The sequence below is a fragment of the Odocoileus virginianus genome, chromosome 17, assembly GCF_023699985.2.
Source record: "Odocoileus virginianus isolate 20LAN1187 ecotype Illinois chromosome 17, Ovbor_1.2, whole genome shotgun sequence".
Lineage (NCBI taxonomy): Eukaryota > Metazoa > Chordata > Mammalia > Artiodactyla > Cervidae > Odocoileus > Odocoileus virginianus.
Genome location: NC_069690.1, coordinates 53,951,484 through 53,974,644, shown reverse-complemented (window position 1 = coordinate 53,974,644; position 23,161 = coordinate 53,951,484). Strand labels below are relative to the sequence as shown.

General features: G+C 50.1%; 1 protein-coding gene across 2 annotated transcripts; it reads left to right on the top strand.

Annotated features, from left to right (window-relative positions):
- Positions 1-125: 125 nt before the first annotated feature.
- Positions 126-21,910, top strand: LOC139039194 (CMRF35-like molecule 8). Of its 2 annotated transcripts, none has more exons than XM_070480025.1 (7): positions 126-207; positions 5,626-5,949; positions 6,649-6,814; positions 10,331-10,425; positions 14,806-14,843; positions 15,278-15,385; positions 18,710-21,910. In XM_070480025.1, the coding sequence occupies exons 1-7, from the start codon at positions 147-149 to the stop codon at positions 18,827-18,829; spliced, it is 912 nt and encodes a 303-aa protein (XP_070336126.1). In that variant the 5' UTR covers positions 126-146; the 3' UTR covers positions 18,830-21,910. The 2 variants fall into 2 exon arrangements, with proteins under 2 accessions (XP_070336126.1, XP_070336125.1); XM_070480024.1 differs by having other exon boundaries at positions 10,256-10,425.
- The last annotated feature ends 1,251 nt before the right edge of the window (positions 21,911-23,161 follow it).

Sequence of the window (23,161 nt, the reverse complement as noted above, 5' to 3'; positions counted from 1 at the left end):
CCGAAAAGAAGCTGAACAAGGAAGCAGCAAGGCTTGAAGAAAAGCGGAAGTGGGAGCCTGCAGGCCTGACTGTCCTCCTGGAGGGGGACTGAGACCTCAGGACCGGCTGGGCCGGCGCTGTTGCAGGCGACGTCAGTGCTGGGGCGATGGCCCAGCCGCACCGGGCTACGTGGCTGCCCCCCGCTCTGCTGCTTCTCTGGGTCCCAGGTGGGGGCTGCCAGGGGATGGGGAGGGGGGAGAGAATGGGGAGGGTGGGGGGTGGGGATGGAAGCGGGGAGGGTGACTCAGACTGGGGCACGGTCCGTCCACCGCTTAAGAAGGACCCCGTCCTTGGAGGGCAGCGTGAGTGTCCGTCTCTCCTTCATCCGTCTAGGCTTGCAGGAGCCACAGTGGGACATGGAGGAGGGGCTTTGCCGAAAGTTTGGGGGTGAATTATTAGAGGAAGGAGGGCAAAAGGCAGGGCATACCAGAGTGGGTGGCAGGGTGACCGCCGGGCACACCCAGGACATGCTCGTTGACGGGAGGTGCCTTCTGGATCACGGGTCCAGGGGGTGGAGGAAGCGTGGGGACAAGGCAGGGGCCGGCCCTGGTCTCAGAGTCATGGAGGTGAATGAATAGCCAGGGTGGCTCGAGGGACCGGAACCTAAGGACCAGGGGGCTGGTGGTCTCCAAGGAAGGGAGGTGGGGATTCCCATCCCATCGGGGAAGGCGAGGTGGAGGGGACAGGAGGTGGGAGGGCAGAGCAGCTTCAGGGAAGGGAGGAGGAGGCTTGCTCCCTGGAGGAGAGGGCTTCCTTGGGACGATTTCTCTCCTGGGCCTCCAGAAGCATTCGCGGCTCTCAGACAGCTCCTGCAATCTCGCTAGTTTCATCCTTGCACGCTCATTCAGTCGTGCCTGACTCTTTGGACCCCATAGACTGTAGCCGGCCAGGCTCCTCTGTCCATGGGGATTCTCCAGACAAGAATACTGGAGTGGGTTGCCATTACCTCCTCCAGGGATCTTCCTGACCCGGGGATCAAACCCGTGTTTCCTGCGTCTCCTGTGTAGGCAGGAGACGTCTCCTTCTGACCGCAGAGAAACTGGTCACCTTCTCATGACTCATTTTTCTACTGTCCCTCTCGGGGTTTCTCGTGTGTTCACAGGCTCTGCCTGGGTGGAAGTTTCACTGTTTCTCTGATTTCCTCTCTCACTGGTCACGGGCTCGTCCCACGATGCCCAGGACCGAGGCGGCAGTGGTCATGCCTGCCTGGTCCCTTCCTGGGCAGATGTGCAGTGTTTCCATTTAGTGTAAAGGGGGCATCGCCTGTGTTTTTAAAAACAGCAGCATCAGGGGTCAGGTGCTTTTTTGTGATCTGTTTAGATGATTCTTTACTGTCTGAGCCTCCAGGGAAAGAATCCACCTGCAATGTGGGAGACCTGGGTTCGATCCCTAGGTTGGGAAGATCCCCTGGAGGAGGGCATGGCAACCCACTCCAGTAATCTTGCCTGGAGAATCCCATGGACCGAAGAGATTGGGGTCCTGCAGCCCACGGGGTCGCAGAGAGTCGGAGACGACTGAGCGAATGAGCATTCAATACAGCCCTGAGATGATTGCAGCCACACCTCGTCTTGTGCTTTGCTCTGTTGAGTTTCACAGACACTGCCTTTTCCCAGCTGAATGTTTGTGGTAACCCTGCTTCGAGCAAGTCTATTGGCTCCATTTTTCCAACAGCATTTCCTCCCCTTGTGTCTCTGTCACATTTTGGTAATTCCTGCAAAATTTCAAACTCTCCACCAGAAAAAGATTATGACTCACTGAAGACTCAGATGATGCATAGCATTTTTTAGCGATAGAGTATAATATTTTTAAATTAAGGTATGTAAATTGCTTGTAAGACGTAATGCTATTTGTTGCACACTTCATAGACCAGAGTATAACGTAAGCATCGCTTTTTTCTTTCGGCTGTGCAGCATGTGGGATCTTAGTTCCCCAACCATGGATCGAACCCACACCCCATGCGTTGAAGCAGAGTCTTCCCCCTTAACCACCAGGGAAGTCCCCAACATAGCTTTTATGTGTGCTGGGAAACCAAAAACTTCTTGTGACTTTCTTTATTGCGATATTCACTTTACTATGATTGTCTGGATGGAGGAGGAAATGGCAACCCGCTCCAGTGTTCTTGCCTGGAGAATCCCATGGACAGAGGAGCCTGGTGGGGTCCAGTCCGGGGGGTCACAGAGGGTCAGATGCGACTGAAGTGGCTGAACATACACAGTTGTCTGGAACCAAGTCCACAATATTGCCACGGTGTGACTATAGTTTTTTTTTTTTCCTTTGAACTAGTCAAGAGGTGAATTATATTAAGATATTTGGCCGGATTTTAGTCTTTGATATAGATTATACTGACTTCATGCTAAGAATGGGCTTCTCTGAAGACTCAGACGGTAAAGAATTTGTCTGCAATGCAGGAGACCTGAGTTTGATCCCTGAGAGAAGGGAATGGCTACCTACTCCAGCATTCTTGCCTGGAAAATCCTATTGACAGAGGAGCCTGGCAGACTTTAGTCCATAGGGTCACAAAGAATCGGATACAGCTGAGTGACTAAGCATGTATGATAAGAATTAGGACGTTTTTCCTGTTTTCTTATTCTCTGTAGATGTTTAAATAAAATTTGGATTGTTTGGTCTTTGAAAGTTTTGAGAAACTTGTGAAACTGAGTTTTGCTCCTCAATTTTTGGAACAGAAAGAAAAAAGAACTTCTTTCTTCTCTTTTCTCTCCAGTTTTACTGAGGCATAATTAACAAGTAAAAATTGTGTGTATATATATATGGTGTACAATTACAGTAATGTTTTGATACATGTACACACAGTGAGATAATTACCATATCACTTCACATAGTTGTCTTTGGGAAAGGACTCCTTGCTGACACTTATAGGTACTGGTCTACATTTTTTAAAAAATCTATTCTGGATTAATATCGGTAATGTATACTTTCCTAGAAAATCACCAGTCTGGGGGACTTCCCTGATGGTCCAGTGGCTAAGACTCCATGCTCCCAATGCAGGAGGCCCAGGTCAGATTCCTGGTCAGGGAACTAGATCCCACATGCTGCAACTAAAGATCCCAAGTGTGGCAACTAAGACCCAGCTGAACTACACAAATAAATAAATGTTTTTTTAAAAATGAAGAGAAAATCACCAGTTTTGTCTAAGTGTACAGACATTTTTGTAGAGGCTTGCGGTTTACCCTATTTTTCTTTTTAATTGTTTATGTGTGTTTTTTTATTTTTTCTTGATCTGGTTACACACAAGAATGTCTATTTTGTTGTTTGTTTCTCCCAAATGAAAAATCAGCTTTCTGGCGTATACACTAGTCCCATTGTTCTTCTGTGTCCTGGTTCACTACTTCTGCTCTGGGTCTCCTCTCTCTCCTGGGTGGGGTGTGAACGCGCCGGTTCCTCTCCACTTCTTGTGCTGGATGGGTCATTCGTTTGTCTGGGATTTAGTGGGATGAGATTTTGTGATTCTGAAGTAAAACATTAGGAAAACAGAGGAACATCCTGTTAGAAGAGACAGAGACAGATAAAGAGGCAGACAGACAGAGATAGGCATGTGGACAGAGGGACAGACAGAGAGAGATGATGAGAGAGAGACAGAAAGTGAGAGAGAGAGATGGAGAGAGAGAAAGACAGACGGACAGACACACAGAGAGAGAGATAAGGAGAGATAGACAAAGACAGAGACAGAGGAACAGAGAGACACGGGGAGAGAGAGACAGACACGGTGCGAGGGGAAGGCAGCCCCGGACGCAGAGGGCTGGGCCCCGAGGGCGGAGGTGAGGGGGGGACCCAGGCCAGGCAGGGGAGCCGAGAGCCAGGCTGGAAAGATGAGGATCCACAGCCGACAGGACACAGGGCGTGGAGTCTGGATGTGGGCAGCAGGAGCGACGTCTTAAACGAAGGAAGGGCTGGGACATTTATCCATTGAGCACTCAGTATGTGTCGATTTTACTGATTTTTTGTTTTCTAGAAAATCACACATTCATCCAGGTTTACACACTTCTCTGTAGAGGACGTCTTTTTTCTTTTTTTGGCTACACCACGTGGCTAGTGGGACCTTAGTTGTCTGAGCAAGGATTGAACCTGGACCCTCAACAGTGAGAAAGCAGAGTCCTTACCACTGGACCTCCAGGGAACTCTCTGTACAGAATTTCTGCAAAGGGCCATTTTTTATTACTTTCATTTTATCTGTCTCTGTGATTATTTTACTTTCATGTCTTAATTCAGGTGGACAGAGGGTTATCTATTTTCATTAGACTGAATTTCCTGAAATGTCGGTTTTCTTGGTCAGAAACACAGGAATACCAGCAACTTCATGTGGTTCAACCTGATATTATTCTCCAGGCATTTGATGCCCATTATCTCATTCAATACTCCCAAATGCCCTGTGAGGCTTACCAATCATCACCACGTTACCAATGAGGCCTCTGAAGCTCAGAGAGGTTAAGTAACTTGTCCCAGAACACACAGCAGACTTGTCATTGAACTGAGACTAAAACTCAGATTCTTCTGATGTCGTTTCCACATCACCGTGGCCCTGGCTACGGAGCACCTCAGGAAACATCACACCCACAATGGGGCTGGAGAAGGCTTCTCTGCAGGGCGTCTGCCACCCAGGCCAGAATAGGACCCCCTGACGGGCTCCCAGGAGCGGAAGGATGGGAGATTGTGGTCAGCTTTGGGTAGCTTTGAACAGAGAGCTGTGTGGGCTGGGGCAGGTGCTCACACCCAAGAGTTTGCTGAGGGCCTACTGTGTGCTGGGCACGTGTAGACCTTTAAGATACAAGAAGGCCCCAGGGGCTTACATTCGAGTGTCTTCAAGTGATTTAAGAGCCTGAAAAGCCAAGTCAAATTAAAGACGTCTAACTCTAACAAAAGACAGCAAGCCACAACTCCCACCACTGTGGGGGCCCCGTCACAGAATTACAGGGCTGGTGAGGAGCGGTATCCACAGGGGCCAGGGTGGGGGGGCATGTCCTCAGCTTGGTGGCCAGCATTAATGTCACACGCCTCACCCTAGTCCCCCAGCTCCATATCGGAGGACTGTCTGGGACAATGGCAGACCCCAATCTCAGAAATAAAACAGGAGCTTCCTTGAAAATTAAGTCAACAGGAGCTGGGCAAGCTGAAGTAAGGCCCAGGATGCGATGAAGGCTGTCAGTAAACTGTGTGTGTGTGCAGATGATTTTTCATGCATGAAATTTGCCAAGCGTGGCCGGTGCTTCTGTGAACCATCTGGCAGACCTCTCTCTGCCTCGGTCCACACCCTCTTGGTGGGAACACATCAGCCTATGAGCGGTTCTTCAGGTGACTGAACTGCTCCGGGCTGGGGGCATCCTGACAAGCTGGGAAGTGGGAGTTCCCTGATGGGTGAGAGGTTGGAAGGGCAGAGGAAAGAAAGTTGGGGTCTGGAGGAAAGTGCGGCTGTGGTCTTAGGGGTGACAGAGTGGAAGGGGCAGACTCTCAAGGTGTTTTCAGGCTGATGTGGGGCAGCTAGTGTGAGATGGGGGAACTTTTGGGGGTGACTCCCAGGGCATCCTCACCCAGGCCCACCTGATGGAGTTGGACTCGGTTGTGTTTTCCAGGCTGTTTGTCCCTGAGCGGCCCCAGCAAAGTGACGGGCATCGTGGGGGAATCCCTGAGTGTGGAGTGTCGGTATCAGGAGGAATTCAAGCAAAACAGAAAATTCTGGTGCAAATCCCCCTGTTTTTGGAATACTGTGGAAACTGAAGGGTCTGTGAGAGAAGTGAGGAAGGGCCGTGTGTCCATCAGAGACTGTCCTGCCAACCTCACCTTCACAGTGACCTTGGAGAGCCTCAGAGAGGAGGATGCGGGAACATATGGATGTGGGATCGCTGTGTCATTTTCATTGGACCCCACCTTAGAGGTGGAGGTGTCTGTGACTCAAGGTGAGCCATGCACAGCCCTAACTCCCCCTGTAGCAGCAAGGTCACCTGAACAGTCTCAGGTTGGAATTGCCAAGGCAGAAATCACATCAGAGAGCAAACTCTGTGTGCGTGCACACGTGCATGTGTATGTGTGTGTAGGTGTATGTATATTGTGTGTGTGTGTGTGTGAGACAGAGAGACAGGGTGCTGGCACATCCCCTTGGTCTTGAGCGATGAGAAGGTGCTTGTCGGGGAAGGGGAGGTGGAGAGGCGGGGTGTGCAGCTGAGAGAGGAGGGCACCGTGGGCCTCCCCGCGTAAACCCGGGAAGCTGTGCGGGGGAAGGTGGGGAGCTGAGTGGAGAGGCGGTGGGCGGGGCGAAGGTGCTGAACACAGTGGGAGCTCTAACAAGACCTGCAGTCCAGGCAGCCGTCTCTGGCAAGCCGCATGTGGCTGTGACTTGGTGGTGTGGGGGGGTGAAGATTGGGGGTGAGGGTGACTCCGGGGCCTCTGGAGGACCCTGACCTCATCATGGGGATGGGATCAGGACTGTTGGTGGCGATACCCGTGTCCTGTTTGGAAACACTCACTTGGCCAGGAGGGTCCTGGCTGCGGGGTCCTCCATCCTGCCCCCTTCCTGAGTGAAATCAACCGAGAAAGGTATCGGAGAGGGGTGTTGTGGGAGAGTCAGAGGGGCTCCCTGAGTCTGATTTGTATTTCAGCACCATCAGCATCCCCAACACCAAGGTCAACCCGACCTGCTGTCACAGCCAAGACCTCGACAATCACAACCAAAGTTTCAACTGTGTCATTCACCACCCTGGCCACAAAGGGTGCCACCCACAGCACCAGCAGCCAGGAGGAACAGGAGCCCACGCAGAGCTGGAGGTGAGGTGCCCTAGGCCGAGTCCTGGAGGCGGGCCTCCTTTGCCTTGGGGTCTATTTGGTCAGGAGCCCTGTCCCCGTTGACTGGGGCCTCTGGCTCCCTTTGCACCCAGACTGGAAGCCGGTCTGTGTCTCCTAGCTTCGGCTGTAGGGGCCACATTGGACCTGCCCCGGGCTCTGAGAGAGGGCTCAGGCCAGGCAGAAGCTGGGGGTGGATGGAGGGAAAGCGACATTTAATGAGAGCTGGTGAGATGATGTCCTACCAGGCACATGCTCAGAGCCTCACCTGGATGTTATCATCTCCCTACAATCCTTCACCACCATGACCCTCCGTTTACGGATGAGTAAACGGAGGCTCTGAGAGGTTAAGTGACCAACAGGGTAATACAGTCATAGAGTCAGGCTGGCTCCTGGGCCTAGTTTATATGATTCTGAAGTTTTAGATTCTTTCTTCCAAATATGTGATTCTCGACTTTTTTTTGGCAGGGGGAGGGAAAAAACCCCAGGAGAATTTGACGACACTTATGGTTTCTCTCCCTGGAAATATGCATATTGTCTGAAGCCATTTCTGGGATTCACAGACTCCCTTTTCTGTTTTAAAAGTAATCAGTTTTTATTTTTGGCTGCGCTGGGTCTTTATTGCTGCGCTGGGTCTTCATTTCTGCACTGGGGCTTTCTCTAGTTGCAGTAAGTGGAGGCTACTCTGTAGTTCTGGCACAAGAGCTTCTCATTGTAGTGGCTTCTCTCCTTGCAGAGCGTGGGCTCTAGAGCCTAAGCTCAGCAGTTGCTGTGTATGTTAGCTGCTCAGTCGTGTCCAACTCTTTCCAACCCCATGGACTGCAGCCCGCCAGGCTCCTCGGCCCATGGGATTCTCCAGGCAAGAATACTGGAGTGGGTGGCCATGCCCTCCTCCAGGGAATCTTCCCTACCCAGGGATCGAAACTGCGTCTCTCTTGTCTTCTGCGTTGGCAGGCAGGTTCTTTACCACCAGCACCTCCTGAGTTGTGGTGCACGGGCTTAGTTGCCCCATGGCATGTGTGATCTTCCTGGACCAGGGATTGAACCTGTGTCCCCTGCATTGTCGGGCAGATTCTTAACCACTGGACCACCAGGGAAGCCCAAGACTCCCTGTTCTGACACCACCTGGTGCCCTGCAAGTCGATTCCAGAACTGACCACCTGCGAGTCAGCACAGACTCCAGCATCCTGTGAGACTCGTGAGGCTCGGTCTTATGAGACGGCCCGATTTCAGATGCCAGAGCACTTGGGGGATGCTCAGATCTTCACATTTATGATCAGTTGGATACACGACCCCCTTGGGTTTGATAATTGCTCAGGTAATTCACAGAATGTAGAGAAGTGCTATACATATAGTTTTATCACAAAGTATAAATGTCATGGCACTTCCCAGGAGGCGCTAGTGGTAAAGAGCTCACCTGCCAATGCAGGAGACATAAGAGACCTGGGTTTGTTCCCTGGGTCGGGAAGATCCCCTGGAGGAGGGCATGGCAACCCACTCCAGTATTCTTGCCTGGAGAATCCCCATGGGCAGATGAGCTTAACCATGAAGGCTACAGTCCATGGGGTCCAGCCTATGGCTGCAGGCTACGGCCCATGGGGTTTCGAAGAGTCAGACATGACTGAAATGACTCAGCATGCACGCATAAAGGTCAGGACCAGTCAGTGAAGGGGCACGTAGGGCAAGGTCTGGGATGGTCCTGACTGCAGTTTCTGTGCCTTTTCCCAGTGGAGTTGGGGGCATCACCCTCCCGGGACTTTGATGTGTTCACCAACCAGGAAGTTCCAAGTCTTGGTGTCCGTAGTTTTTACTTGGGTTTCATTGCACAGACATGACTAATTGAATCATTGCCCACATGACTGATCTCAACCCCCAACACCCCTTTCCACTTCCCTGAAGGTCAGGCTGGCTCAGAGCCCCAAATCTCTCATCACATGGCTGGTCCTTCTGGTGACCAGCTCCCAGCCTGAGTCAGGCAAAATCTCAGGCAGATCCAAGGGGCTTGTGAATCACAAAGGTGCTCCTATTACTAGGCAAACCCCAAGGATTTAGAGCCTCCCTTCCAGGAGCCAGAGGCAAAGGCCAGTCAGATTCTTTATTATCCGACAGCCCAAGACCCCTCCACTGGCTTCCTGGCAATCCAGGGGACAATCTTTATATCAGGCAAGGTGAGATTCAGGCCCCAAACATGCCACCTCCAGAAACGATCTGCAGATGCACACCTGGGGAATGGAGCTGGGCTTTTTAAACAATAATTTTGTTTGTCTGTTTATTTATTTTTTCCTGTGCTGGGTCTTTGTTGCTGCACAGGCTTTTCTCTAGTTGCAGAGAGTGGCGCTCACTCTCTGGTCTCTGCGCTCGGCTTCTCACTGCAGTGGCTTCTCCAGTCATGGAGCACAGGCTCGGTAGTTGTGGAGCCCGGCTTACTCCCTCCGCAGCACGTGGGATCTTCCTGGATCAGGGACCGAACCCTGCACTGGCAGGTGGATTCTTCACCACTGAGCCACCAGGGAAGCCCCAGAGCTGGGTTTTGTATAACTGAAGCCTGTGCAATTTGCAGGGGGTGAGGTGCATCTTTAAGAAAAAAGACTAGAACATTATGGATGCAAGTTAGATATAAAAGAAGGAGCCCAAGCAGCGGAGTTGTGTCAGCTCCCTAGGAAAGCAGCTGCTGCTGTCCAAGTGTGAACTGGTAGAGTTTCAAGGTGATGTTTTTGCAGCCAGCTTGTAATTGCAAAATACTGGGAGAAATGCCCATGGAAAGGGAAGAGTTAAATAACGTAAGGTCTGTCCAAGCAATGGAAAACTATGCAACTATGAAAAGAAAAACCCATAGGGAACTTCTCTATGTAGTGACATGGAAAGATCTTCAAGATGCATTGTGAAGTAAAAAACTAGTGTTTATCACCAACTCAATGGACTTGAGTTTGAGCAAGCTCCAGGAGATGGTGAAAGACTGGGAAGCCTGGCGTGCTGCAGTCCATGGGGTCGCAAAGAGTCAGACACAGCTGAGCAGCTGAACAGCAGTGTTTATAAGAGCAGTCCCCAGAATTTTTGGCACCAGGGACCAGTTTTGTGGAAGACAGCTTTTCCACAGACAGGCATGGGGGTGGATGGTTCAGGCAGTAATAAGAGAGATGTGGGGTGTCGGTGAATGGGGAGGTGCTCACCTCCTGTTGTGTGGCCAGGTTCTTAACAGTCCTCTGATGGGTACTGGTCCATGGCCCAGGGGTTGGGGACCCATGGTTTATACTATGCCTCTTTTAAGTGAAAAAAGGACATACACAAAAATAATGTATATTCGTATGTTCTTGTATTGAATAAAGAGGCTCTGGAAGTTTCTTAGGTGCATCGTGTGTGTCTGTGGGGGGATTTAGGTAGACAGGGGATGAAAAGGAGGCTTTACGCTGTCTGCCTTTTTTTTAGTGGGAGCTCATCTACTGAACAAGCGAGGGAAGGCAGGAACCCCTGCCCCACCCAGCCCACCCTGTCTCCCCTCAGGCTCCACGCGCTGCTGATCTCATTAGTGCTTCTGCTGCTCCTGTTGGGGGGCGTCTCCCTGCTGGCCTGGAGGATGGTTCAGAGACGGGTCAAAGGTGAGTGAGCTCCCCACACCCGCCCTCACGGCACCCAAGGGCGGGCCGGCCCCTCCGGTCCTAGAGGAAATGTGTCTGGGTTTCCAGGAGGGTCATCAACTGTATCTCCCCTGGGACTACATGGCCCGGGCGAACCCAGAGGGCTGGCCCCGGAGGGAGTGTCCCTGGTGTGGCTGAGAGGAGGTGACTTTAAGGCAAGAGGCCTTTCCCATGGCAGGGTCAGGGTGGCTGCTCGTGAAGCAACGTCCCTCTTCCGTCTAAACCCTTCCGTGACTTCCTACAGCCTCCAAAGTCCAGGCCTGCCCAGCAGGGTCAAGGCCCTTGGCAGTCAGCCCATCCTTACACTCTGCAAGGCAGCGGTTTCTCAACTTCCTCTGGGCTTCCTCTGGGCACCTGGGGAGCCTGTCCTGCCCTTCGCCGGCTCACTCCTGCGGCCCTACATGCTGCTCTCAGCTTCCTTTCCTCTAGGACCTCTTCCTGGCCCCCAAAGAGCAGCTCGGGGACCGCTTCCGGGTGAACCTCTGTTCTTCCGCCATCAAAGCCCTTGTCCCACCAGTTTGTCACACCTGCTTCCTAGGCTGCCTGCCTACCAGCCCATGCGGCTCGTTACGATCAGAGACCCTTACCCAAGGAGGCACAGGAGCAGGGTGTGCTGAGTGAAAGTATTATTTAATATTATTTAGTATCATCACAGTGGGGCCCAGGGAGCTCTAGGCAGCCTGTGGTCCAGCCGCTCTCCTCTGAGCTCAGATTAAAAGAGAGAAAATAAGACACCCCCAGCATCCTGTCTGGCCCTCAGTAAGTAGAGGCTCAGTAAACACTTGAGCAAATTAAATATATAGGAGAACAGAGAAACCAGTGACCCTGTGACCTTCTTGCTGGTGGGCATGAGAGTTGCAAGCTAGGTTTTATCTGGGGCAAAACGGGGACTGCGGCCCGGGAGATATCACCTTAGATAGCTCTGAGAAACTGCTCCAAAGGATTCAGGAGGCGGGGAAAGGTCAGCGTATCAGTGATGTTGGTGAAGGGTGAGAGCACATGCAATCAAGCACACGTTTTTCCAGAAGGTTTCTATTAGTCTCGAGAAGATTCTGCTAGTCACAGGGAACAGTTGTCACCATGAAGGACGTTCGTGCTTTTCTAGATATGGGGAGAGGCAAGGACTGGGCTCATAAAAATCAGCTCCTGAGAATATCTGACTATCTGAAGACCAGTCCTGCCCGTTTTCCTGGCACACGGGTGCCTCATTCCTGCTCTCCACCCTGAACTCCTTTCAGGGGGTGTTGAAGGTCAGCAGCTGCATCAGCACCTGATTTGATCCTTACAGAGGTGGATGGCAGGCGCCCAGGGCGAGTGCCGGTTTGTACTTGACTCCTGTAGGAGAGCAGCTTTCTGCTGAAGTGGGTGTGAGCCTCAGGGTTCCTTCCTGGACTAAGTTCTTAATTCCATTTGCGCAGAGTACCTGGGCAGAGGGGATGCTTGTTCAAAATTACCGATGCTAAGCCTTTCAGGGCTGCAACGAAAGCCTGGCGGCTCTGCTCCACACCTGCAGTGCTAGACTGGGCGGTGGTGGTTCTTCCTGGGAGCAAAAGGGGGGACCCCGCCTGACTCGTTCACCTCCAGCATCCCCGTGGGGCCCAGCCCCTCCCTCCAGTACATCTCAGGCCTGTAGCCTCGAAATCAGCCTCAACATACGTATGCTTGATGGGTGGAAAGAAAACCACTCCTCTTCCCCATCTGCTGTTCCCATATCGCTTCTGGGAACCATCTCCTGAAACTTTAGCCCGTATTGCTTACCACATGGGCGTTTTCCCAGCCTGGGTTGCCTCAGATCTGTGGGTCCCAGTGATCTCCAGGGTGCCCTTCCGCCTAAAAAGCGCCCTTCCCCTTTAAAAACTGGGTGTGAGATTGCTGTAGAAAATGGGAAAAAGAAGTAAAACACAGAGAAGGAAAGAAATTCACCCTAATAAATAAAAAGAAGAACTTGCACCGCCCAGAGAAAACCAGCCACAGACGGCTGAGTCACATCCTTATGGTCTCTTGCAAATCTGACTCCTTAAAATGTTTGCTCCATATGTAATTTCATTTTCATTTTTTTAAGTAAAAATATGTGTTTTGTTGACTTGTTTTTGGTTGTGCTGGGTCTTCGTTGCTGCGTGCGGGCTTTCTCTCGCGGCGGTGCAAGGGCTTCTGGCTGTGACGGTTTCTCTGGTTGGAGAACGCGGGCTCAGTAGCTGTGGCAGGTCAGCTCAGTTGCCCAGCGACATGTGGGATCTTCCAGGACCAGGGATCGAACACGTCTGTGTCCCCTGCATTGACAGCTGGATCCCTAACCACTGGACCACCAGGGAAGTCCCGTAATTCCACTTTTCAACCTTATGATTTTCCCTGCTAATAATCTTCTCCAAATCCCTTGAGTGCAGAGTTGACTTGTGGGGGTGGGTTACACCTCGTCAAGGGATCTTTGTTTAACGGGAGAAAGGCTTTGTGTTCACGTAGCCTCTGGCTCTCCACTGCTTGGCATCTCAGCGCCTGTCTCCTGGCTGCCTCTGGGGTTAAGGTTAGGGTTAGTGACCCCTGGAGGCCCTGCTGGCCCCAGCCTGACCCCTGCTCTGTGATCACTCGTGGTTCCTCCCCTGAGCCCACTCTTGTCATTCACTTATTCATTCACTCGATCACACAGCGAAGCTGTCCTGAGCACCTACTGTGCGCCAGGCCCTGTGCTGAGCGCTTGAGGACCCCGTCGTGGCCAGGGTAGACTGGGTCTGCCTTCAGCGGGCTCCCTGTTCAGCTGTCTGCCACCCAACTCCCTCCGTGTCACCTGCCTTCCTGGGGTGGACTCCCATCTCTTCCTCACCAGCCTTTTCCCTCCTTCCCATCAAATCTGTCTGAGTCGAGGAGACAGAGGATGGTAGGGAGCTGGCCCACAGCATCTGAAACAAAATATGTTCATATCTCAAGTGGCGCTAGTGGTAAAGAATCCGCCTGCCAATTCAGGAGACATGAGACGCGAGCTGGATCCCTGGGTCAGGAAGATCCCCTGGAGAAGGGAATGGCAATCCACTCCAGTATTCTTGCCTAGAAAATTCCATGGACAGAGGAGCCTGGCAGGCTACAGTCTACAGCGTCACACGGAGTAGGACACGACTGAAGTGACTTAGCAGGCACGAGCGTGTTCATACCTCAGAGCCCCTGGTTGCACAGCCTGTCGAGCCAACCGGTGAGGTTCAGCAGACGCCTCTGTCGTCCATGACCTCGTGTCTCCTGACTCTGGGAATCTCACCGCTGACTTTGGGACTCTGTCCCTGAGGCTGGACAGTGTCTCCCCCTGCAGCATCCAGTGGGCTCTGGAGTTGCCTGGCGGAGATCCTAGATCAAGGGCACTCTGGTGCGTGGGCATCACCTCCCCCACCCTCAGCTCCTGGGGCCCCGGGTGAAAGCACCAGGGAAGCGCAGAGCCGCGCTTAGACACCACATTGCAGGTGCCAGAAACAAGAGGCTGTGGGACCTGAGCTGGGATTCCTCAGAGTGGACAGGGCTTCCTGTCTGGGAGGGGCTGATCCCATGCCAGGAGGTCACCGCAGATAAACTTTGCATGGTTTGATGCTCTAGGTCTCTGCAAGGTCACTTCCTTTTTATTATTTTATTTTAAAAAATTTAGGGTTTGTTAAAACACAGCTGGACTTCATCCCCAATGTTGATAATTCAGTACGGCTGCAGTGGGGCCTGCAAAACTGCATTTTTTTAATTGGTAAAAAAAGAAATACTTGTCAAATTTGTCATCTTAACCATTTTTTTTCTTATCTTTTGTGATCAGTAAAATTTCTTTTTTTTTTTTCCGTTTATTTTTGTTAGTTGAAGGCTAATTACTTTACAATATTGTAGTGGTTTTTGCCATATATTGACATGAATCAGCCATGGATTTCATCTTAACCATTTCTAAGTTTACAGTTCGGTAGTGTCAAGTGTGTTTATATTGTTGCAAAAGAGATCTCCAGATCTTGTTCATCATGCAGACATTTCCTGTTAAATGAGTGCCCTTCCTTTCTCATCTCTCTCACCTGGAAGCGTGGAGTCTTAACCACTGGATCACCAGGGAAATCCCTGAGGAACATTTTTAGAGTGGCTGTTTTGGGAACCACCTTTGTTTGATCCCCTCTACCCTAGCTGGAGCCTTCTTGCTTCTTCATTCATTCATTTCCTCATTCACTAATTCACCCACTCAGCAAACCCTTGAGTTCCCACTGTGCTGCTGGCCTGAAGCGATAGGTCCCCCAGGCTGAGTCTCTAGGGAAAGGCTCTCCTCCGGCTGGACCACAGGGATCCACATCCTGCCTCGTTCTAGGGTTCAGTCTTCTTCCTCTTCTCTTGCCTCTTTAGCTGGAGAGAAACCAGAGCCGCCCCAGAGCCGCAGTCAGGTAAGGAGGGTTCCCGCAGGAGGCGCGTCCGGGTGGCTGGGAGGTGCGCAGGAGATGCTGGGGACCCGCTCTGTCCTGTTAGCTGGTGGAGGTCCGCGTGGATCCCACACGGATAGAGCGAGGTGCTCACCTAGAGCCGGAAGAACAACGCCTGGGAGGTCTGGTCGCTGGGTCATCATGAGCTCTGGCCAGTCTGTTCCCTCCCAGGGGAGGAGGAGGGAGGGAGGGTCCTCCAGCCCAGCTGTTGACCTGACCATTCTAACACGCCCCAGAGAGGACCTGAGCGGGGGAGGCAGAAGGCAGGATGGGAAGGCTGGGGCACCCAGAGCATAGAGGGGGAGGAGAGATGCTTGCAGGGACACGGGCCTCTCTAGGCTGGACTGCGGAGGGGCCTGTGGACACCCATCCAAACCCCGCACTCCTGTCCGCCCCAGGCTGCTGAGCAGACTGAGCCCTGCTATGCGAATCTGGAGCTGCAGACGAGGCCCCTTTCAGGAAAGCCCGTTCACCCCACGCAGGTGGAGGTGGAATACAGCACAGTGGTGAGTGCGAGGGCCCAGCTCCCACCCTGGGGGCTGCGGGCCATGGCAAGGCATCGCCATGTGGGGTCCGGCAGGCAGGGAGGGGAGAGAGGCTCGACTGGTCACCTTGTGCTTCTGCAGAACGAGGATACACAGAAAACCAGTCAAGTGTTGGGGACGCCTCTGGCGGTCCAGTGGCTAAGACTTGGCCTTCCAATGCAGGGGGTGCAGGTTTGATCCCTGGTTGGGGAGCTAGGATCCCACATGCCTCTTGACCAGAAAACCAAAACATGTGACAGAAGCAATACTGTAATAAATTCAATAAGGACTGAAAAAAAGGTCCACATCAAAAAAAAATCTTAAAAAAGGAAAGAAAATGAAGGAAGTGTAGATTTCGCCAGACCTTGGTGCCCTTGTGGCTGAGGGGTCGGGTGGGAGATGAAGGGGCTTTCGGAATGGCCAGTGGATAATCAAGAGTCAATAAAGTACAGCATTTATTAAGCACCTACTATGAGGAACCTGTATGCAGGTCAAGAAGCAACAGTTAGAACTGGACACGGAACAACAGACTGGTTCCAAATAGGAAAAGGCGTACGTCAAGGCTGTATATTGTCACCCTGCTTATTTAACTTATATGCAGAGTACATCATGAGAAACGCTGGGCTGGAGGAAGCACACGCTGGAATCAAGGTTGCCGGGAGAAATATAAATAACCTCAGTTATGCAGATGACACCACCCTTATGGCAGAGAGTGAAGAGGAACTAAAAAGCCTCTTGATGAAAGTGAAAGAGGAGAGTGAAAAAATTGGCTTAAAGCTCAACGTTCAGAAAACTAAGATCATGGCATCTGGTCCCATCACTTCATGGGAAGTAGATGGGGAAACAGTGGAACCAGTGCCAGACTTTATTTTTGGGGGCTCCAAAATCACTGCAGATGGTAATTGAAGTCATGAAATTGAAAGATGCTTACTCCTTGGAAGGAAAGTTATGACCAACCTAGACAGCCTATTAAAAAGCAGAGACATTACTTTGCCAACAAAAGTCCGTCTAGTCAAGGCTATGGTTTTTCCAGTGGTCATGTATGGATGTGAGAATTGGACTGTGAAGAAAGCTGAGCGCCGAAGAATTGATGCTTTTGAACTGTGGGGTTGGAGAAGACTCTTGAGAGTCCCTCGGACTGCAATGAGATCCAACCAGTCCATCCTAAAGGAGATCAGTCCTGGGCGTTCATTGGAAGGACTGATGCTGAAGCTGAAACTCCAATACTTTGGCCACCTAATGCGAAGAGTTGACTCATTGGAAAAGACCCTGATGCTGGGAGGTATTGGGGGCAGGAGGAGAAGGGGACGACAGAGGATGAGATGGCTGGATGGCATCACCAACTCATGGACATGTGTTTGAGTAAACTCCGGGAGTTGGTGATGGACAAGGAGGCCTGGCATGCTGCGGTTCATGGGGTCACAAAGAGTCGGACTCGACTGAGCGACTGAACTGAACTGAACTGAACTGAACTGAGCTGAATGTACCATATAGACTTCCCTGGTGGCTCAGGCGATAAAAGAATCTGCCTACCATGCGGGAGACCTGGGTTTGATCCCTGGGTCGGGAAGATCCCCTGGAGAAGGAAATGGCAACCCATTCCAGTACTCTTGCCTGGAAAATCCCATGGATGGATGGAGGAGCCTGGTGGGCTACAGTCCATGGGGTTGCAAAGAGTCAGACACGACTGAGCGACTTCACTTCACTTTCATGTACTGTATGGGCTTCCCTGGTGGCGCTAGTGGTAAAGAACCCGCCTGCCAATGCTGGAGACGTAAGAGACACAGGTTCCATCCCTGGGGTGGGAAGATCCCCTGGAGGAGGGCATGGCAACCTACTCCAGTGTTCTTGCCTGCAGAATCCCATGAACAGAGGAGTCTGGCGGGCTACAGTCCATGTCACACAGAGTTGGACACAACTGAAGCAACTTAACAGGCACGCACACCCATGTTCCATACACCCAACTTAGCAGGCACACACACGCATGTTCCATACACCCAATGCTAAAGCTGATGGTTTTTCACTGTTTCAGTGCCACCATCTCTTTGGTATGAACTCTGCTTTTTAGATTTTTACCTACGAGCCCTTGTGTGTCAAGCCGTAGGCACAGCATTGAAAAGTGGAATAATGGAAGAGGTTGCCTCCCATCCCCACCCCATGCAGGGTCATAACTCACCCTTAAGTGGAAGAATTTAGGCAGAAGTTGAGGGATTTGTTGTCAGAGAAGATGAGATGGAGGTTTAAGCATCAGACACATGGCCCTGGGACTAGCAACATCCTAGCTTTTCTAACTTGGTGACTAATGACCTCAAAGCAGGTCCCAGGCACTCCCCCAGCTCTGATGCTTGGACTTTGTGCTGTGTCTTTGAAAGTGATCAGGGCTCCTGGCCTTCCCCCAATCAATAGAAATTGATCAGAGGCCAGACAAGACATTCAGGCAAGGCTCTGCTGGGGCCGCTGCTGCAGCAGGAGGGAGCAGCAGGGAGCGAGAACAAGCAGCAGCTTTCCTTGCTTGCTCCCCGAGGGGTGTGGGTGCCGGTGGTTCCCTAGATGAAGTGAAGGTAGGGGTGTGTCCAGGGGTGGGGCTAGAGAGGTGGCTTAGGTGTTTTGCCCACCTCTTGGGTGGTGTTCTATGCAGGGGGCATGCGCAGTACCCTGTTTTTGCTCCTCAAAAGCAGCAGTTGGGGTTCTTGGTCTCTTTGTATCTCTAGTCCAGAATATGCCCCAACTGTACGTGCATGCAGGAGAAGGCAATGGCACCCCACTCCAGTGCTCTTGCCTGGAAAATCCCATGGATGGAGGAACCTGGTGGGTTGCAGTCCATGGGGTCGCTGAGATTCAGACATGACGGAGTGACTTCACTTTCATGCATTGGAGAAGGAAACGGCAACCCATTCCAGTGTTCTTGCCTGGAGAATCCCATGGACGGGGGGGCCTGATGGGCTGCCGTCTATGGGGTTGCACAGAGTCGGACACGACTGAAGCGACTTAGCAGCAGCAGCAGTGCACACACGCAGTTGTGTTTAGTCCCTTAGAGTTTCTTTGGATTTTGTTGCTCAAGGAGATGTTTGTCCAGGTGCAAGCCCTGAAGCAAAGGGTCCAGGGCTGGCACGTCTCATCTCCATCAGGCGGGGGCGGAGCAGGTGGGTGCGCAGGATTTTGGAGACCTGCCTTTGCAAAAGAAAGTGGCCGGGACAGTGGGGAATGGTGGAGCCTCCCTCAGGTCACCCCTCTGATGTCTCCTCCCTAATCTGGGATTCCCACTTCCCCGGCCTCTCCCTGAGCCTCTGGTCTCTGTCTCTGCAGGGCCCGCCCAGCGACAACCTTCACTACACCTCGGTAGTGTTTGACTCCCAGAGCCAGGATTCCAAGGCCTGCAGGATTCCCTCCGAGACACCAGTGTACAGCGTGATTAAGAAGACATAAGCTCGTGTTTCCAGCCTTACCAACTGGAGAACTCTGCGGGTCACAGGAGGCCCAGGGCTCGGCCTTCACCCATGAACCTCCCTCCACCTGCTTCCCTTGATGGTGACTGGCAAGGCAGCTGCGCTCCCCAAGGCTGCCCATCTTGCGCCATCAGCCAGGCTGGCTTCACTGAGGATGTGTGGGTATGCGGTTCTGGATGGTCCCATGGGAAACCTCCCATCCCACTGGCTCTCGACATCTCTTTCCTCTCTTCTCTGCTTCATCCCAGCTCCAGGTGGCTCCAGGCAAAGGTGTAATTCCTGCGGTATGGTGCCTACAAATAGCTTTGTAAACCACAGCCCCACGGAAATGTCTGGGGTTGCTGGGAAGTGGGAACTGGTGAAGAGCCAGGAGAACACAAAGGCATTGAAGACTGAGTCCTTCTCTTCTTACAGACAAGGAGACCAAGACCCAGAGAAAGGAGAGACTTGCCCACAGCTCCAGAACGAGTGGCTCACTTCTCTGGACTCTTGGCATTATTGTTAATCTAAGAGATATTAATAACATGGAAATTATCCTGAGAGAAGAAAAAAATTATTTAAACTTTGCAGCTGTATGTCTGCAAAATTGTATTAAAAGTCCTTTCTTTTGAAGCTGAATAATATTTCATTGATGTATATATCATATCATGCTTATCCATCTATTCACCTGTCAATAGAATGCTTCTATATTTTAGCTCTTGTGAAAAATCCAAGTTATGAACTTGGTGTACAAGTATCTCTTGGAGACTCTGCCTTCAATTCTTTTGGGTGTATACCCAAAGAGGAATTTCTGAATCATATGATAACCTATTTTTAATTTTTGAGGAACTGCTCTACTATAACCGGCAGTAGCTGTACCATGCTACATTCCCACCACTGGTCTGCAGTTTCTTCACATCCTTTCCAACACTTTTTCTTTGTTTTTTTTTTCTTTTTTTAGTAGCGAACCTAATGCATGGGAGGTGGTATTTCATTGCAATTTTGCATTTCCCCAGTGATTAGTGATGTTGAGCACTTCTCACGTGCTTATTGGCCATTTGTCTGTCTTCACTGGAGACAGGTCTATTCAGTCCTTTTGCCCATTTTCAAATTGATTTCTTTGTTGTTGTTGAGTTGTCTGTGTATTCTGGATATCCAGTCTTATCAGGTATATAATTGGCAAATATTTTCTCTCATTTTGTGGGTCAAATTTTTACTCTGTTGAAGGTGTCTTTTGAGGACAAAAATTTCGACATTTCATGAAGTTTAATTTGTCCATTTTTTTGTTGCTGCTGCTTGTGCCGTTTAGGTCATATTCAAGAAATCATTGTCAAATCTGAGGTTCTGAAGATTTTGTCCTATGCTTTATTCTAAGAGTTTAATAGCTATAGGTCTGACTAGCTAACTTTTAGCTAAGAAAGGCAATCCCAAAGAGTGCTCAAACTACCACACAATTGCACTCATCTCACACGCTAGTAAAGTAATGCTCAAAATTCTCCAAGCCATGCTTCAGCAATACGTGAACCGAAAACTTCCAGATGTTCAAGCTGGTTTTAGAAAAGGCAGAGGAAACAGAGATCAAATTGCCAATATCTGCTGGGTCATCGAAAAAGCAAGAGAGTTCCAGAAAAACATCTATTTCTGCTTTATTGACTATGCCAAAGCCTTTGACTGTGTGGATCACAATAAACTGTGGAAAATTCTGAAAGATATGGGAATACCAGACCACCTGACCTGTCTCTTGAGAAACCTGTATGCAGGTCAGGAAGCAACAGTTAGAACTGGACATGGAACAACAGACTGGTTCCAAATAGGAAAAGGAGTACATCAAGGCTGTATATTGTCACCCTGCTTATTTAACTTATATGCAGAGTACATCATGAGAAATGCTGGGCTGGAAGAAGCACAAGCTGGAATCAAGATTGCCAGGAGAAATATAAATAACCTCAGATATGCAGATGACACCACCCTTATGGCAAAAAGCGAAGAACTAAAGAACCTCTTGATGAAAGTGAAAAAGGAGAGTGAAAAAGTTGGCTTAAAGCTTAACATTCAGAAAACGAAGATCAAGGCATCTGGTCCCATCACCTCATGGGAAATAGATGGGGAGACAGTAGAAACAGTGTCAGACTTATTTTCTTGGGCTCCAAAATCACTGCAGATGGTGACTGCAGCCATGAAATTAAAAGACGCTTACTCCTTGGAAGGAAAGTTATGACCAACCTAGATAGCATATTAAAAAAGCAGAGATATTACTTTGCCGACAAAAGTCCATCTAGTCAAGGCTGTGGTTTTTCCAGTAGTCATGTATGGATGTGAAAGTTGGACTGTGAAGAAAGCTGAGCGCCGAAGAATTGATGCTTTTGAACTGTGGTGTTGGAGAAGACTCTTGAGAGTCCCTTGGACTGCAAGGAGATCCAACCAGTCCATCCTAAAGGAGATCAGTCCTGCGTGCTCATTGGAAGGACTGATGCTGAAGCTGAAACTCCAATACTTTGGCCACCTGATGTGAAGAGTTGACTCATTGGGAAAGACCCTGATGCTGGGAGGGATTGGGGGCAGGAGGAGAAGGGGACAACAGAGGATGAGATGGCTGGATGGCATCACCGACTCAATGGGCATGAGTTTGAGTAAACTTCGGGAGTTGGTGATGGACAGGTAGGCCTGGCATGCTGTGGTTCATGGGGTCGCAAAGAGTCGGACACGGCTGAACGACTGAACTGAACTGAACTGAAGCTAACTTTTTAGGCTAGCTTTGGGTTTATCCTTCTTTGTCTAACTCCTAAAGTTGTAAAGTTAGGTTTTCCTATTTGAGATCTTTGCCCTTATTTTTAATGTAAGCATTTAAATATCCCACTTAGTACTGTTTCCATTGTGTTCCATAAGTTTTTGTAGATGGTGTTTATGCTTCCATTCATCTTAAGTGTTTCCTAGTTCCCTTTATGATTTCTTCTTTGATCCATTGGTTGTGTATGAGTGTGCTGTTTCATTTCCACAAGTTTGTGAATTTTCCACTTTTACTTTTTTCCCTTTTTGAGTATTTATTGAAAGATGAATAAACTCAAATTGATTGGTTACATAATCAGTGTCAATTAGTTTTTTAAATTCCATCTTATAATACCACATAATATCTTGTAAGAAAAAAAAAGCTTTTTAAGCCTTGAGTAATGCCTTTACAATATGACCTGGACCAACCATCAGACATGGCTCCTCCCCATCTCAATGTGAATAAAATGCTATCAAAAAACAATGAAGAAAGAATCCAGTTTAACTTTTGTTATTTATTTCTAATGTCAACTTGTTCTGGTCAGAGAAGAAACTTTATATGATGTCTATCTTTTAAAATCTATTAAGACCTAGTTTGTGGCCTCATATTTGGTCTATCCTGGAAAATGTCCCATGTGCACTTGAGAAGAATATGTGTGTTGGGTTGAAGTGTTTTGCTTATGTCTGTGAGATCTAGTTAATTTACTGTGTTGTTAAGCTCTCTATTTCCTTACTTATCTTCTGTCTGGTCGTCCTGTCCATACTGAGAGTGGGATACTGAAGGCTCCAGCTATTATTGCAGAACACTATGTCTCCCTTCGATTCCATGTGTTGCTGCTTTGTGTATCTTGATGGTCTGTTGTGAGGTGCCGAACGGTACCCACGTTTATGTTGTATGAGACAGATGAACCTGAAGGTCTTTAGGTTTGTTGGAGTTTCTGCTACTTACAGGAAGCTACATTTCAAACTGGCATAGTGCTCTAGCTCACAATCTTTTCCTATTTTGCCAGGGATGTTTGCTGAAACCTCACCATTCTCGCAGACGGAGGGGATGTTGGTTTGGAAATCCTCCAACATGTTCTGATCAAGTCCGTATATATCCACCTAGTCACTGGCTCAACAAAAGTTATCTGAACACTCATGAAAGTCACAGTGTTAGTCACTCAGTCATGTCCAACTCTTTGCAACCCCATGGACTGTAATCCAGCAGGCTCCTCTGTCTTTGGAATTATCCAGGAAAGAGTATTGGAGTGGGTCACCATTCCCTTCTCCAGGGAATCTTCCCGACCCAGGGATTGAACCTGGGTCTCCTGCATGGCAGGCAGACTCTTTACCATCTGAGCCACCAGGGAAGCCCTGAACTACTCACTGATGCTACTAACTGCAGCAGTGAAAATGTAGCAACAAACACAGCAGTGAAAAAGATGCATCACACTTGTTCTCAGAGAGCTTGCAGTCTAGTAGGAGTGATATTAAATCATGAAACGATCAGAGGATTAGCCCGATGGCCTCATGCAGCTGTGAAGCCTGGTCATGGCACACGGGAGCTGGAACCCTTCATGTACAA

What these genes read in the sequence shown, in the direction of transcription:
- LOC139039194 (XM_070480024.1), top strand. Translation starts at nt 147, where the DNA reads ATGGCCCAGCCGCACCGGGCTACGTGGCTGCCCCCCGCTCTGCTGCTT. An exon ending in GCTGCTTCTCTGGGTCCCAG is followed by an intron (nt 208 to 5,625) that starts GTGGGGGCTGCC and finishes TGTGTTTTCCAG; the next exon opens with GCTGTTTGTCCCTGAGCGGC. An exon ending in AGGTGGAATACAGCACAGTG is followed by an intron (nt 15,386 to 18,709) that starts GTGAGTGCGAGG and finishes CTGTCTCTGCAG; the next exon opens with GGCCCGCCCAGCGACAACCT.